This window comes from Lathamus discolor, chromosome 4 (assembly GCF_037157495.1).
Source record: "Lathamus discolor isolate bLatDis1 chromosome 4, bLatDis1.hap1, whole genome shotgun sequence".
Lineage (NCBI taxonomy): Eukaryota > Metazoa > Chordata > Aves > Psittaciformes > Psittacidae > Lathamus > Lathamus discolor.
This window is the reverse complement of record NC_088887.1, coordinates 74,862,614-74,880,168: the sequence shown is the minus strand read 5'-3', so window position 1 is coordinate 74,880,168 and position 17,555 is coordinate 74,862,614. Positions and strand designations below refer to the sequence as shown.

The 17,555-nt window shown below is 42.1% G+C and overlaps 1 protein-coding gene across 1 annotated transcript in view; it reads left to right on the top strand.

Annotated features, from left to right (window-relative positions):
• GPC6 (glypican 6) overlaps nt 1-17,555 on the top strand; it is a 763,338-nt gene that overhangs the window by 741,224 nt on the left and 4,559 nt on the right. The window contains exon 7 of the mRNA XM_065675796.1: nt 11,004-11,140. Within this exon, the coding sequence (XP_065531868.1) occupies nt 11,004-11,140 (137 nt within the window). The remainder of the gene's footprint in view (nt 1-11,003; nt 11,141-17,555) is intronic.

The window sequence follows — 17,555 nt, the reverse complement described above, 5'->3', positions numbered from 1 at the left end:
GGCATGGGCTCTCTCCGGGCGTGTCGAACTCGTTCGGTGGTGGTATTGTATTCTCTTCTCTTGTTATTTTCTCTTATCATTATTATCATTGGCGGTAGCAGCAGTGATTTGTGTTATACCTTAGTTACTGGGCTGTTCTCATCTCAACCCATGGGAGTTACATTCTCTCGATTCTCCTCACCATCCCTCCAGGAGCGGGGTAGGTGGGGGAGAGGGGTGGGGTGCGGGGTGAGGAAAGAAAGAGGGAGAAAAGGCGGGGGGGGGGAGTGAGTGAACGAGCTGTGTGGCTCGGTTTAAACCACGACACATGCCCTCCCTCTGTAGTCTCTGTGGTGCATGGGCCTCTTGCATTAGGAGTAAAGGAAAGGGGAAAGGGCAAGCACAGCAAGATGGCTGATGCCTGTTGCCACTTGTGCCTGTCTCAGAAGACAGGCTTGACATCACTGCTGTCACTGCCTAGCACATGCCTCCCCTTTCCCATACCACAGCTTCAGCTGCTCTAGCTCTTCCCAGCTCTGTCTGCTTGTCTTCCCATTCCCAGGTTGGTGATTGCCCTTCATTACTGGGAGACAAAATCAACTTTACATATACAGATGCCTGACTGAGGTCTCTTCACTTGGCAGCATAGAGAAAATGGTGTGTTCCCCTCAGCCACGTTGTGGCACACAGTGCCCAGATGTCAACAGCACACTTGTGGTGGCAGGGAGATGGATGGCAACCTAAAAGACCTCAAGAGCCGCAATAAATACTCATGCAGTGACACCAAGTCTACTTGCATGCTCTGTTCACCTGCTTGATTTAAATATAACTTGAACTGTGCTATGTTGTCACAACTATTAGGCAGACGTATCCTTGGAGGAGTGAGGAGGTTTATTACCTCATGCAATACCCAAGCAGGGAAAGTAGACTTTTCATTATGAAGAAGGTGCTAGAGAGGTGGGAGTAATGCCTTTCTTATCCAGTGACTCCCTGTTTGATTTCAAGTAATTTTCTTTGCATATAATTTTTCACATATATATACTTTTATATATAAAAGGGTTATTCCTTTCTGGTCTTCCTTTTTCTGTTTAGAATGAAAACTATTTGGGATGCACGCCTTCTCATTCAGATTCACACAATATGCCTCAAGTGCTTGCTACTGTGCCCTTTTTTATCCATACACAATTTCTCCATCAGTGTTTGCTCTTTATATTCTCCAGATTAGATTCCACAGATGGTCTTGCAGAGTGTATTGAATTTATGGCAGAGGTGAGCAGTGCACCTTGATTTTCATACTGCTCGCCGAGTCACAATGCTCAGACTCCATATATGTATGCATGCACTAGCACTTTTAGCTTCAAAGTGAACCAAAAACTAGAAGGGGTCCATTTCCTGATTCAAAATTAGATTGCACGCCAATCTTGCAAGAATATCTAAATTCATGACTTTCCACCAGGTCACGGCAAAGAGGAAATCGATTAGTCTCATTAGATTTCTGCTGCTTTAGGATAAAATCTTATGAGAACACCTCATTACGTTGCTGTACTTCACACGGGACTTACATTTTCTCCCTCTTTTAGAGTGATCCTTAGTGGTTCTGTAAGCGCTAGTGGTAGCTGGACCCTTACCCATCGTCTAGGTTTCCTGTCTGAGTCCCTGGCAGCCCTGAGAAAGCTGTGTGCAGTTGTTCTGTTAGAATCCAAGAACTGAAGTACTTAACCCTATCATGAAAGGACAAGAGAGTGCAACTCCACATCAGCAGAGGATATCCAGCCTCTCCTTAGTAGGGAGGCAATGAAAGTCATTAGTATATTGACATAGTAGATTTACAGTACAAGGCTCTCTCTGACTCAGATTGTTTTCCTGATAAGCACTTCCGCTGAGCATATTCATCTTGACATAAATGTCCTTTGATAAACCTTTCTGTCTCTGAAAATATCATTGTTTTCATTCTAAGTCTTTTGTGATTTTCATTTTGGACATAGAGGTTTTAACAAATTATATTTGCATGTGATACAACACCAATTTGTTGAATCTCATCTCTGAATCAACTCTGAAAATGAAATTGTGCATCTTCGTTGGAGGGTCTGGAAAGAAAATTTAACAAAAAATAACTACAGAACCCCACATCACCACAATCAGCGCATGCAGTTCCACAAAGCCTCTACAGTGATTTTTAATTCTTTTCCAACTCTATATATTCACCACTTGTAATAATGCAGATTTGTATATTTGGATTAAAATAATCCAGAACTCAAATATCCAGGCCACTGAAATCAAGCTCTGGTTTCACTTAAGCTGAATGACTGGCAACCAGAAGCACTAGGGGAGGGAAACCTACCAAGCATTAACACTGGATGGAATGAAAACCTGATACTGGAGGAAGCAGGAGCTTGCATGCTGTGGCTGAAAGTTTGGGGGTGTCCACTAAAACATTATTTACAGGTTGTGATGCAGAAAAATCCATTTTGCCAGCTCTAATTTCTTACTCTTTGCAACTCCTTCACTTCGGCTGCGCCTGTGGGGCCTGACATTCCCTGTGGGATGAGAGGGCTGGAATGTGATGGGAAAGTGTCCAGGCCCAGGGGTGTCAGGGGTGTGCACCCCTGGTTACACCAGGCATGCAGGGGATTTGTACATGATCATCTCCATGGAGCACACACAGGAAAAGAGGCAAAGATATTTCCACTAACCTTAAAAGAGCGGTTTAATGGGCTGAAAAAAAGGTGCTATAGTCTGATTAACTAATTAATTAATTAACCACTTTGCAACATAAGCATGCCAGTTGTGGAAGAGCAGGCGCTTTTACACGTGCACTCTCTCAGGAAAGATGTAGCTGGGCTCTGAAAAATGGACACTGACAAAAGATGCCTGAAGTCCATAGGGAAAACTACTGGGTTTTACATTGTATGGAAGACACTGCAAATATTTTATGATGTTGTACAGTAATTTCAACATTTTAAAGTGTATCCTTTATCAAAACTCTCACTTGCATAGTCTGGCTTTATATATTTATTTCCTTTCCGCCACCTTAGCACAACGTTTTCTCCATGGCTCTACGCACTCTGGATAAAAGGCTGCATGTGCCACTCGTGGCTGAGGGAGAAGGTCAGAAGCCCAGAAGCTTCTGCCCAGGGTAGCCATCATCTTGTTGCTGAATCTTGAGTTATTTCAAGGCATTAAGAGTCCCTGAGAGCTTCTTTAGTTTGGAAGATAGTGGAGCTATGTCAAGAAGTAACCACTAGAAGAAACGAAGTTAAATGAAAGGCTACTTCAAGTACGAAGTACTATTATCCTTCTTGCTCTGTTTTGGGAGGACGTATCCCAACTCTTGCTGCCCTTAGAAATCATACGCTCCTCACAGCTGTTGGGAGGCTTGAACTACTCGTCTGTTGCAACACATGCAATTCCTGTGAACACTTGAGATTTAAGACAAGAAACAACCGCTTCACTACTGGCACCAGATGCACATTTCCGGGATGAATGAAAGTCTATATAAGCTCAATTAGTAATTGTTTACATTAGCTATTAAGATTTTTGTTTGGTGAGATGAAGGACTGTTCACAAAGAATCCGTGCTTAACGGCTAAGACTTGCCACAGAAAAGCCTCTGGCACTTTATCTTCAAGATTCCAGCATATTTCTGACGCTACTTTTATACTTAACTGCAATAAAAAGCTGATTCCTCCAAGTGTTTTGGATTTGCTTGAAGCAGATTCATAGACCGGCTTTTTAGCACTGCTCCCAGGTATTACAGGAAAGGGGAAAGCTGCTTCAATTTCCTGCAGAGTTCCATTTCAGGGCACTGAAGTTTCCAGTAGCTTCCACTTTCCAGAAGCAATGTTTTTATTTACTGGGGAGCCAGGTGCAGTGAAGTTGGCCTGACATACCTACTTACAGAGACTTAAGATTGTGCAAATCAAGCCAAGAGCAAAGGTGAGGGTAAATGGAGTAGAAGTTTAGCCCAAGTTGCTCCACCGTTTCACAAACCCCCTCCTTCCTCTCTCCCCAGCCAAAATGAAGGCGGAATGTGGGAAGTTTGGTGTCAGGCTCTACCTGCCTGTAAGCAATAATGTCAGTGGTTCTATTAAAAAAAAAAATCCATGTTTTTGTGATGATGTGAGGCAATGTTAAGCTCTCTGCAGAGCCATGGAGACTGCTGGAGTCAGGGTCTCCAGGTTAAGACACGAAAAGGTAGCAGTGCCATAAGGCACCTGATCACTTTGCTTACATTATTTCTGAGCATGGGGCTGTCAGCTCTGAGCAGTGACAGTCTAGCCCCTTATACAGGCAGTGGTACCTGTCCCTGGAGCCAGCTAGCATACTGTGTGGTACAAAGCATTGCCAGGCCACAGATGGGAGGGAGACTTCTGCGTGCGTTCATGCAGACCTGTAAACTATTTTCCCTAAAAACATGCAGTAGGCAAACTGTATTGCTTTAAAGTGCCTGCTTCAGATCAAAGCTGAATGAAACAAAATGCAACTAGGTCAATCACATATAACTCACAACTTCAAGCAGACTTGCCCAGATCACCGCAGGCGTCTCAAATGACACTAGAAACTTAGCTGAGTCAGTGCCAGGTTGCTGTTGACTATGCTGTGAATGTAGATACATAATGTAGTACTATGAGTATGGGAACTGAACTCTCCAAAGTTATGTATCTGTTAGTCTGAGAATTCAGCAGGGCTAATAGTCATTCCTTAGAATCACAGAATCGTTGAATCACAGAATAGTTTGGGTCGGAGGGGACCTTCAAAGGCCATCTGATCCGAGCCTCTGCAATGAGCAGGGACATCTTCAACTAGATCAGGTTGCCAGAACCACATTCAGGCTGGCCTTGAATATCTCCAGGGATGGTGCATCCACCACCTCTCTGGGCAACCTCTGCCAGTGTTTTACCACCCTCACTGTAAAGCATTTTTTCCTCACATCCAGCATAAATCTCCTCTCTTTTAATGGGAGCTTTAACTTTTTCTTGTCAAAGACATGGATAGCACTTAGAGACAGCGACAACAAAAAATCCTTTCATTTCACTTTAAAATACTCCAGTGAGAAAAGTCTTGCTTTGGACAGTCGCCTAGCTCATTTGTTTTATTTCGCAAATCACTCAAGTACCCATTTGTGCTTTAGAACTGGGATTCGGCATTAGTTCTTGATTAGAAGAGCTGTCATCTGCCTTTCTGTGCAGAAATGTGAATCATGAGCTGGCAGTTACCGGTAGAGCTCCGGACCATTTAAAGTCACAAAGTCAAATTAAAAATAAATAAATAAAAAAGGGGGGAAACCAAGAAGCATTTGTGGTGCAAGAAGGTCCAGGTGAAATTCTTAGAACTGACCTGAGAAAGTATCAATAACCTTAAAATTTCACAGCCCCCTTTTTAGAACCGCAGCCTTAACGTTTTGTAGGGAAAATAAAGCTTTGGTTAACCTTGGCACTGGCAGACCTCATTAAAATAACAGCCTGTCACTTTCGAGTTTAAAATAACAGGGTTGTCAATTTTATATTCAGCAGAACAATCTACGGTCTTATTCTCTGGGAAACCCTGTAGATGTGCACTGTGGGGGGGCTGGCAGCAGCACAAAGGCTGAGCAACACTGCCATCTTGAGGACCGCCCCCCCCCCCCCCCCCCCCGAGATCCAGGCTGCTCCCCGTCAGCTGGGGTAATGTGATGCTCAAATCCTGCCAAATCTGTTCCCCGTACACACTTCATTTTTTAAAAGGCTGAAAAATGATCCGTGGTCAAGCGTGTGGTGGTTCAGCGACTGCTTGGCATTTACATTATTTTGTGAGGGAGTGGGGAAATGTGCAATGTACGAAGACATAATCTCCATATAGAAAAAATAAAGTTCTGCGTTTAATCATTCTGAATAGAAGCAGGTAGCCCTCGCTGAGGTAGCTAATGTACATCAAAATTTTGGGCATCTGTTCTAAACAAAAATATCTAAACAAAAATCATATTAAACTCCCTGTATCTAATCAGTGGAGAAATGAAGGTGCCTTTTAAAAAGCTTGAAGAGAGAGGTCCTCCTTATCTAAATTCAAATACCTGGGTGATACAGAGGGAGCCCAGTTCAGTTGTTTATACATAAGTGTCTAGTGCCTCTGAGACATCTGTATGAAGATGGCAGATGTAAAACAGGACATACAGGAGATGCATCTTTCTCAAGGGGCAGCCCCTGAAACTTAGAGGTCCAAGTAATTGTTTTTCATTAAGCTCAGTTTACAAGGAAAACTGTTTGGCAATTAAAATGCCCAACTGTCCTATACTAACCTGCTTGGGACATATGATTCTTGCCCTATGACACCCACGTGTAGCAGAGACATAAACATAACGACCAGCTAGAAACAGTATATAAAATATGCTTGCTGACTTAGTCCTTTTAAACAAATTGTTGGCCATTAGCCTTAGAATGCTTTTAGATTAAATCCCTAATGGGCATAAATACTGACTGATATATGAAAGTCCAGCACATTTTTCTGCTAGTACGGCATAACAAAAATCTTCCTCCCTAGCCATGCCCTAGCATGCTTTTCATGATCCCACTGGGTAGCTCAAGTGATGAAGCACCGTATCCATAAATGTGCTATCCAGATGCCTGTCATTATGCAAGGTCTACATCATTTTATTAAAGACTGCAAGGGTGTTGGGTGTGTGGCTGGGTATGACAGACATGTCTAGAGGAAAGCAAGCAGCAGGCAGTAGAAAACTGCCTGGTTTTTCACCTGGAAATAATGTAGCATGAAGAAGTGGCATTAGTTAAATGTTGCCTGAGAATTAAAGGACGAAAGAATACGTGACACTGAAGTTTAGTTTCCAATGGAAGCACGCTTCTTCAGCAGTACGATAATGTGTGCTCAGAAACAATGGGGGCAAAAAAGCAAATTTTAAAGGTGGGGACCCTAAAACAATTTGGCTGCCCACTTCACAAGCAAGTGTCTTCCTGGGATCTTCCATGCCTTATAAAATGCAGTCGTGTCACTTCCAGTTTTGCATGGTATTTTCAATGCCTTTTTAAACTATCCTGGTGAGTCTTTCCATTTATCCAGATGTCCTGAATATAAAACAAGGAATGCTAAGGTCTAATTCCTGCTAAAATGATGGGCTTGCTTTTTAGCTTGCTTCATTACTTTGGAGTGCAAGGTGAGTAAATAACACAGAAATGTTGGTCAGCTTTATTTACGTACTTATAACCGTGCCCATGCTGTTAGGACTAGAACCGAGTTTGTTGGTGCTGTGCCAAGTTCTGCTGAGGAATTGCATGACATACATGAGTGACTTGGTCTCATAAGAAGTCAGTGTCCGGAATAAGAAATTAACTGCATTTCTCTATGTATGGCATGTAACTATACCATTTCCATAACTCTGGTTATGAATTTCTCTTTGGAAATGATGCAAATATTTAACTTTTCTCACCTACACAATAGTAGCTTTCCTCTGTTAGCAATTCTAAATGAAGGCCAGGGTATTCTAATATCCATTTCTATATATTCCCCCCATTAAATTAAAAATTTAACTCTTTGCATGGCTCTTGCTATATCCTTCTTCTCATTAGAAAGTATTGCAATTCAAAACAAATCTAGTACTTTCAAAGTAGCTGAAAAAAGAGTTCAGTATAATATCAGGGCTATGTCAGGAAGATAACTAAGGAAAGTCAGGCTAAGTACAGCCCAAGAAATCCAGCTGTCTTAATCCAAATAAATCTCTGCTAGAGAAAGTGGAAAGGAAATATGTAAAATATCAAAATTGCATATGTCTCATGTTTGAATGCTTCCACAGAAGTCTAACCAAGTTTGAAAGTTAATCTTTAATTCAAAGAATAGGAAATACCAAGGAATCATTTACAAGGCCGCAGGTCACTAGGGGAATACAGCAGCCTGACATCATAAATCACAAGCAAGCAATGTTAACAGAATCCTTTAGTGGCTTTTATCTCATTTTCAAGGGACTGTACATCTGTTACATATTTTTTAAGTGCTGGTGGTGAGCAAAATGGTATGCGAAGGAACATGTATAACCATGGGGACTAATAAGAGACTTTCTGTGGTCATGCTTGAGGACATCCCAAACTGAAGCCACCAAAACCCACAGGGAAAAGTTTTGCATGTGATGGCAGGCATGACATTGCCCAATTCTATTCTGCATTTAAAGTTGCATTAGACGTACCCCAAAGTCATTGCCTGCCCATACATTCATCCTGCAGAAGTGAACGTGGCCATCAGGCTACATCCTGAAAGCGGAGATCAAGCAATCAGTGTACGTAATTCCTCTTTCAAGGCCATCAGAAACCACCCTGCACTTCCAGAACACCAGTTTCAAGGTGAAGTTCGAGGAGCTGTGTAGGTAGATGTGTAAACTCCACTACCAAAAGGGTTAACAGAGATCCAGTCACACACTGGGAAAGAGCAAGACTTCACAGGATGAATCCACAAGTTGTTTAAAGCTCAATGGGGAAATAATGCACTGGGGAGGGGGGAATAGCTGCGAAGGGAAACATTTGAGGGGAAAAAAAGTGTTAGAATGCACCAGAATTGGCAGAATCTATAGAGGGCTGCAAATGGTAACCTTTCCCTAAACTGCATTCACTTTTGCTATTGAAGCATTTTGTGACTCATGTAAATGTCTCCCTTTCCCCCAGGCTCAAAAATGGAAATGACACCTCAGGGGGGATGGCTGTGGAATTTAATTAGCTGCCATTTACCAACAATCCTGGATAAAGTAAGACCTTTACCAGGTGTACTTCTGTAATGCAACAACAAACAAAAAAACAAACAGCAAAAAAACCCCAAACCCATAGTTATTGTTAGGAAATCTAATGAATTGTTGTCTGTATGCATACACATGTAGAGTATGTAAGCATCACTTAATAACTTCAGAAGTGACGGGGGAATGGGAGTCATTCTGATTTTCAGGGAGTATCTGGAGACCATGTGCAGCTTGTGAGCTGTGAGAACCTCCATTCTTTTGCTGACCTCTATGAAAATACAAGGTTTGTACTCCATATTGCAGCCCTTACAAGGGCCAGGGGGGAAATCACTTTCCTATGTATGTATGTTAACTCACTGTGGTTCAAAACAGAAGTCTGCAGGTCCTAAAGCACCAACTCTTGATTTGATTATGGTAGAAATCTGAATATAACTCCAAACATCTGAGTTTTGAATAGCTTAAACTAACTGCCAGCTAACAACAAAGTGACTGCTCTGAAAACTAATGGCTCAACGCTGATCAGTCAGATTGCTTGTGTAAATAGTTAGCCAGGCAAAAGGAATAAATGAGATCTGTCACTTTGACTCTTGCGTTCCCCAGACTCATATGGATAGACCTTCCTCCCTGTAAACTCTTCTTCCTACGTCTTACACACAATTTCTCTGATTTTCTGCACTGTGGCATAACAGGAGTTTACATACCTCTCCATGAACACCACACAGTTTAATTGAGTTTCTTGTGTTGGTTGATTGTACCAGTAGGGACCTAGGGGTTTTACCCTCAGCGTGGGCAGAAGCGGAAGAAGAGGGGCTGCTGTCTGCCCGAAGTCCCTAGTCCTGTGGACCAAAGACGTCAGAAAGAGCAGGCATCCTGAGATCATCCCCACTTGTGCTGAAGGCTTGTCCATGGTCTGTCTACTGGAATTTAATTTTTGCCTTGACAGGGCTCCCCTACTGAGACTTTAAAGGCTTGCAAATGCTGCTGGTATCTCCTATGAAAACAAAGCAACAAAGGCTTGGCAGGGGGCACAGAGATTTATAAGGTGTCGGTCATGACAAGAAACACTGTCAACAACCCATGCAGCCAAATACTGTCCTACTTAACTTCTTACAGATGAAAACACAGACAGTGCTTCTGAAATAATATCTCTGGCTGTTTCTATCTCCTGCCTTATAAAGTGACTGTTCCATAGAGTTTAAACGTGGCAAAGCAGCGTGGGCCATTTGCTCGGACAGCTATCATGTCTTCAGAACAAAAGATAAAAGAGATAAACAGCCAAGTACAATATTGTGCCTCAACAACCTAAAAGCCAGTCTCAGAACTGAATGGAGAAATGGAGAGCTTTTATTTCTTGTTGTTTTTAAAGAATAAAGCTCAGCGATTTCCTTTAAAAGCTATTCAACAAGCTCCCCTAAATCCTATTACAACTTAATGCGAAATGCATCTGTTTCCATAAGAACAACAGTGGCACCGTTCATCCTTTGTAGTCTGTCCTTTCTTGTGCTTTCTATCAATTCCTGTAGGGTTTTGCACTCTGGTATACCATATGCAAAGCAAGAACTGATAACATTTTAGCCAGAGCATTTATTTATTAAGTTGATGCTTGAAAATCAGTTTGTTCCTGCTTACTGCCTGAATCATGACAAATTAAATTATTGTTCAAGGAATTTATAACATAAACTGCTTTGATACTGTCCCAATGTTTCTTGAATGTGGATTCCGTATCCAGCTACAGATATCTGTCTACTCCTAACCTCAAAGATGGATGTAGTCTCTGCATGCATGTATATACACAAACTTCCTGCTGTTACTGAGATCCAAATGTACTGCAATGTATTCAGCCTGTGTCTTAAATCAGTTCAACATCAGCTCAGCACTGCACCATTTTTTTTAGAACCTGTGCATGGAGCTCTAAATATAATATTTATCTAAGACACGACCAAGTTGAGGGGTGAAACGTTTTATCTGATGTACACTGTTTAACTGAATTTACATTCAGCAGACTGCAAAGCATATTAATTCTTAGAAATATATATATTTAGAAAACCTTAGACAAATGGAGACAAGAAAGAGCAAGATGTAACACACTTTTATTAATGTCTTGCCTGTGGAAAAAGGTGACTTTGATTATTTGTACTCTCTGAACCCAAATGCTGAGTGCCTTACTTGTAAATACAGGAATCTAAGTTTTAGCACCTTCAGCCCTTTTAACCTTCAACATCATCACCATTATGGAATTAAACAACCTACTATTGAACATGATAGTTAGCGTGGCTAAAGTTTTTAACTTATTTTCCTTCTCGTTGTCTCTTAATCAGGTAACAGATATTAAAGAAAAGCTAAAGCTCTCTAAAAAGTTCTGGTCAGCATTACCCTACACAATCTGCAAGGATGAGCAAGTGACAGCTGGTCCATCAATCGAGGAGGACTGCTGGAACGGCCACACCAAGGCAAGGTGAGGTGGACTCCTCTCCACCATGCTCAGTCCAATTCTTCATTTGGCCTGAAGCAAGCGTGAAACTAAGGGTATTTCATGAAACTGTCTGTAAGAGTGGAAAAGAAATGGGGAGAACAATTGTCCACTTGCAGCTTGTAGCTGAGATTACGTATTGTCAAAGTGCCATTAAAGCCAGGGTAAATGTGCACAGTGTGAGTCGGGGTAAATGTGCACAGTGTGTAAGCATGTGAACACAGAAAATGTGCGCTGGTTCAGCTCCAGAAGGATAATTTATACTGAGATTTCAAAGAGCTCTTTAGCTCCATTTAGCATCCCTGTGTTGGGACTGACAGCTTGTGAAGCAATGGCACTCTCGGGATATCATACTGGGATGAAACAGAAATTGGAATTTTGGCTCTATTTGTGATTGGCTGGCAAAGCTTAGGGCTGTTTGCCGGGGAAAAAAATAAGAAAAACTTGAAAAATACCCAGCAGAGAATAAATTTAACGCTCCTACTTTTGTAGAAGGTTTGACCTTATGTTACTTGATCAGAGATTCTGTGGCCATCCACCCTTGTTTGTGATGAGTTTTCTGTGAAGTTTCCTTGGCTCTGGCTGTGGCAGGGCTGGAGCTGGCAGATGAGCAGGTGTCTCCAAAGGTCCCAGTGTGGATTCATCAACTGACAAACGAGAGGGTCTGATTATCCCTTCTGAGAGGGGAAGGAGTTGATTCAAGGACCATTCCAGGGGCAGTCAGGCTTCAGGTCTGCAGTGGTAGCCTGTTTCTGGGGAGACAAGGTTTGTGGAGAGGTTTGAGTGTCTGGTGAGCACTGAATCAGGAGAGCAGTGATACTTCTTGGCACTCGGGGACTGGAAGCTTTATTTTCCTTTTACCTGAAGATACATATGAATCCAGAATAAAAAATGCATCAAAACCAAGGAAAAAAAAAAAGGTAAAAAATAAAAAAAAAAAAGTAGGGGAGAGGGGAGAGTGAGACAAGCATATAAAATATAAAAACTCAATAAAAATAAGGCAATTTTGCATGGATGGGTGGAAGGACAGATACATAGACAGACTGCACCCAACCCATAATCTAATCTTTTTTATAAGGAGCACACTTTACAGGGGGAGGTTTTGCACTGAATGCACACCGTTTTTCCTAGCCTTACTACATAATGCTCAAAAGAATTCATTTTACAGACGAGAATAGAGGGATGTTTGGGATGCTGCTAGCCCATTTAAACCCACTTTCACATGCACATGAACAAATCTGTCCAAAGGCACAAGTCACTCCTCAGTCTGCAAGTCTCAGATCCAAAGAAAGCCCGTGGGGACTCTGAGAAAGACAGCTAGGAGGAGCATCTGGCTGTTACAGCACTCATCACAAAGGAACAATGTGAAGATAGAAATAAAAAACTGGTTTTATCTTCCTCTATTATATCTCTTTCTGTCAGCGGGCTTTGTAAGATATGACCGCAGGCCAGTGTGCTGCAGCAGTTAAACAGAATTTCCAGGCTTCCTAGCTGGATGCCATGAGTCACATCAGGATGCATGCATTAATAAGAGATATATGCTTTCTACAAAAGAGCAGTCTAACCTGCAAATAGCCCTGTTGGTTTCAATGACCAGCACTAGTGTCTGTACCACATCTGGCTGATACTTTTCAGCTCTCTTCTTCCCCAGCACTGAAGGGTCTGGCACAACTTTCACATTTGTTAGGAGTTATGGAGGTGCATTTAGTTTTTCACCCTCCTTTTGCAGTATTTATCTTACGAGGAGCCTGGTTATTTTCATGATGTCTTCTCAGATTAATGTTCTGGAGCCACTAAGAAAATGTATCCTCTGCTGATAATCTCCTTGATTAACATAGACATTTCACAGAATCACAGAATCACAGAATCCCAAGGGTTGGAAGGGACCTAAAAAGATCATCTAGTCCAACCCCCCTGCAAGAGCAGGGTAACCTACAGTACATCACACAGGAACTTGTCCAGGCGGGCCTTGAATATCTCCAGTGTAGGAGACTCCACAACCCCCCTGGGCAACCTGTTCCAGTGCTCTGTCACTCTTACAGTAAAGAAGTTCTTCCTGATGTTAACGTGGAACTTCCTATGCTCCAGTTTACACCCATTGCCCCTTGTCCTATCACTGGATATCACTGAAAAAAGCCTAGCTCCATCATCCTGACACCTACCCTTTACATATTTGTAAACATTGATGAGGTCACCCCTCAGTCTCCTCTTTTGCAAGCTAAAGAGACCCAGCTCCCTCAGCCTCTCCTCATAAGGGAGATGTTCCACTCCCTTAATCATCTTTGTGGCTCTGCGCTGGACTCCTTCAAGCAATTCCCTGTCTTTCTTGAACAGAGGGGCCCAGAACTGGACGCAATATTCCAGATGCGGCCTCACCAAGGCTGAGTAGAGGGGGAGGAGAACCTCTCTTGACCTACTAACCACTCCCTTTCTAATGCACCCCAAGATGCCATTTGCCTTCTTGGCCGCAAGAGCACATTGCTGGCTCATGGTCATCCTCCTATCCACCAGGACCCCCAGGTCCCTTTCCCGTTCACTACTTTCCAGCAGGTCAACCCCCAACCTGTACTGGTACATGGGGTTGTTCTTCCCCAGATGCAAGACTCTACACTTGCCCTTGTTAAATTTCATCAAGTTTCTCCCCGCCCAACTCTCCAGCCTGTCCAGGTCTCGCTGAATGGCAGCACAGTCCTCTGGTGTGTCAGCCACTCCTCCCAGTTTTGTGTCATCAGCAAACTTGCTGAGGGTGCACTCAGTTCCCTCATCCAGGTCATTGATGAAAATATTAAACAGCACCGGTCCCAGCACCGACCCCTGAGGGACTCCACTAGTCACAGACCTCCAGCTAGATTCTGCGCCATTGACCACAACTCTCTGCCTTCTTCCTTTCAACCAGTTCTCGATCCACCTCACTACTTGATCGTCAAGCCCACACTTCCTCAGCTTATCTATGAGGATGCTGTGGGAGACAGTATCAAATGCCTTACTGAAATCAAGAAAAACTACATCTACCGCTCTACCATCATCCCTCCACCTAGTCACTTCCTCATAGAAGGCTATAAGGTTGGTCATACATGACTTCCCCCTCATAAAACACAGCTTCAAAGCATCACTTGAAAACACATTTTCAGCCAGCCCAGGCGCTCCACCTCTGTCCAGTTTCTATTTCATGTCCATTCACAGAATCAATTTATAGTCATAGTCTTAATAACAGAATTCAATTAATTCTTCAAGTAGAGAGAACAGTAATAAATCAGAAGATACCATAGAATGCCATGGCATATATATGAAATAATACTGAAAATATTATTGAAAATATTATTGAAAGTAACTTGCTTTAGATGTAAAATCACCTCTTGACTGCTGAACAAGGACATTTACTGTAGCATAAATAAAAGCCATAAATATTTCTTTCATTATATTGATTAGTATCTGGTATCAAACACTAGTTCACAAGAACCAGGGTGGCAAAAATCTGGCCAATATGCATATATCTAATCATGTCCACAGTGTCACCCCTCATAAGCACCCCTGTGCTATATGAGGAGCTGCATTTCGAATTTCAGAGAATATGACAACCCATCATAGAAAATATGAAATTTAGCCATCTCCTGTTTTCCTAGACATTAATACCACAAGTAAAAAGACAACATGGTGTTGGCAACTGTTGAGAAAGGAGATTGTTGCTGGGTTTTGATCAGATCTTGTGGTGGTATAAGGAATTGGAAATTTTGAGTTGCCACATAGGCATTATGCTTCATGTTTTGTTTTACGCATCACCTTTTGATGCTGCTTTTAACAGAGGAAAAGAGTTACAAACCTGAGGTCACAGAAAATGAAAGCTAGCTTTTCTCCTGAGAGAGTCATTACACCAAGGTCACTTGTGGTTATTACACTCCCCAGATACCACTTTGCTGCCATGATTAATTTACAGTGACAACAGGTTGCCAAATGAAGGTCACCAATTTGGAAATAATCATGGGATAACAGAGCCATCCATTCTGTGGAAGGTGTTCTGGAAGGGTGCACTTGGCTCATTGCTGATCCTGTATGAAGACTGGTTTTAATCAGGTCACATCAGGTAACAGCACTGTGGAAATGGGAGAACATTTATTAGCTGGATGAATACGGGTTTTTTTGAAAAATCCACATAAAATACACAGCTACTTCAGACAAAATGTTTTTTAGAGAAATGTCCAACAGAACTTGCCACCATATCCGTATTCACAAAAGCACGTAATTTTCTGTTGAAAGAATTAATGTCTTCTGCCAGATGTACAAAGACAGATTTTTTTACAGATATTTAGAAACTGAAAAACATCATTAATATCAAACCTAAGAAGTTTAGCTCCCTCCATATACATGGATAAATTCTTAACAACAGCTGATAACCTCTTCACTAATAGACATTCACCAAGAATTAAGGAATTTTCCCAAGAATTATGGAAACCAGGCTTTATGACTTGAACCAAATACAAGGTATTAGCCTTTGAACGAGTGACTATTACTAAAGTGAGAACAGTAAACAAATCTGCAACCACTCTGCTCAGGAGAAGAACCTCAGATTGTTCAACTAACTCAGCTAACTCTTTTCAGTCAATCCATCTGAGAGATTGTCCTCATGCACTATTAACCTGGTGCTCAGGCTCACCAGGACTATAGATTCATTAATATCTCTTAGCTCTGGAAGTCTGTAATCTATGGCAGAGGTGAGACCTGCATTCTGTTCTGTGAGGAACCTATTACTCCTCCAAGTACAAAGAAGAAGAAATGGAATTATATATGAGACAGACAGCAATTAGAAACAAATTTTAAAACTAGAGAAAGGTGAGGAATACAAGGAAAATTTAACACTGTAATTTTCAAAGTCTAGCTCAAAACTACAAGGTGTTTCACCAAAATGAACACAGAATAGTCTCAGGTGGCCTGAAATTTTCTTCTTCACTCTACCACATGTATGGGAGTGCCTGCTTCCCTGACAGAGAACCTTTAAATTCTGGTGAAGTTCAGGTAGGAAGAAAGACCCAACAGATCAGTGGCTGCTCTGGAAAAGTTGCTCGTTACTGACCAACAAGACTTGCAGTGAGAATCAGTTGGATGTCTTTACCAGGAAGTAGGCAAAGATAACCATTTAGCACCACTAGTAAAAGTGTGAATAAACCACTTCTTGGTAAGTGCGAAAACTGTCAGTTCTTAGTTGATGGCTCTAGCTTATTTTTACATCTTCTTCCTTCCAACAAACTGGCAGATGAACCATTTTCTCCCTTCTGTCTCCTCAAGCTTTTCTCCAAGATGGAGGAAAAAAAAACAACCCTGAAAATATCCTATGGGGACTACCTCCTGAGCAAACAGAATCGGGTCAGGTGGTCTAGTTAGCCAAACAAGCCAACTTTCCATTGCACTTGTCTTTCTGGACCAGATGTGGCTGCCTACACCCCTCCCAGACCGAGTAAGCCTGTGCTGTGTGTTGAACTCTATTGCCTACAATTCTGTGCACCTGGAAAAGCTCCAGTGCTGCCTAGATGGAATGCTGCAGTTGTACTGTAAGCAGCTGCTGTGGCAGCACAATATGAAGAATGCTGCCCTCTGAGGCAGATGTCTTTTAAAAAACAAAAGATTTATTCTCTGGTTTGGGGTTGGGTTTTTTTGCGGGGGGAGAGGGTTAGCTACAGCCTTTATATAAGTGACCTGATTCATCAGTCATTTTTAGACTTGAAAAGGTAGCACACACCCTGGAACATTATCTGGATATTAAAAAAGAAAAAAGGTTTTAAATAGGCTTTGTGGTACTTGGCTATGATGTACCAAAAGAACACCTTTGTTGTGTCTGCTGAGACAAGCAAGAACTATGGGAAGACTAAGAGAAACAGAAAGCATTAATATTTTAGAAAACAATGTAAATTACACTAAAATCTGACAACCGAGCAAGGAGCAAGCAGCAGAAAACAGTATTGTTCAGCTTCTCTATACTCAGAGGGCTAAGAAAGCAAGCTAGGGGTTTTTTGGGTTTTTTGCTAGGATGATGCAAATAACAGACACTGATTCAGTCTGGCACTTTGTTTATAATGGGCATACAGTTCTTGTAATGGCCAGGCCTACAAAGAGATCATTAACAAGAGCAGAAGCAGCAGCAAAGCTTAAAATTCACAGGGGTGTCTCCTCTTACAGAGCTGCAGCAAAAGCAGATGTGTCCAACGACATTTCCCAGCCAGCAACAAATCTTCTGTCAAAAGCTGGTCCCAAGACATGGCTTCCAATCAGTGTGACTTAACCCTACCCCACACACATCAAATGCTTTTGTCAGAACATGTGCCAGCTGGGTCTCAGAGGCTGTCGCTCACAGAACACCTTGGGCTGCATGTTCCCATGTCTCTACCAGTCCGTTAAAGAAAGGAAAACA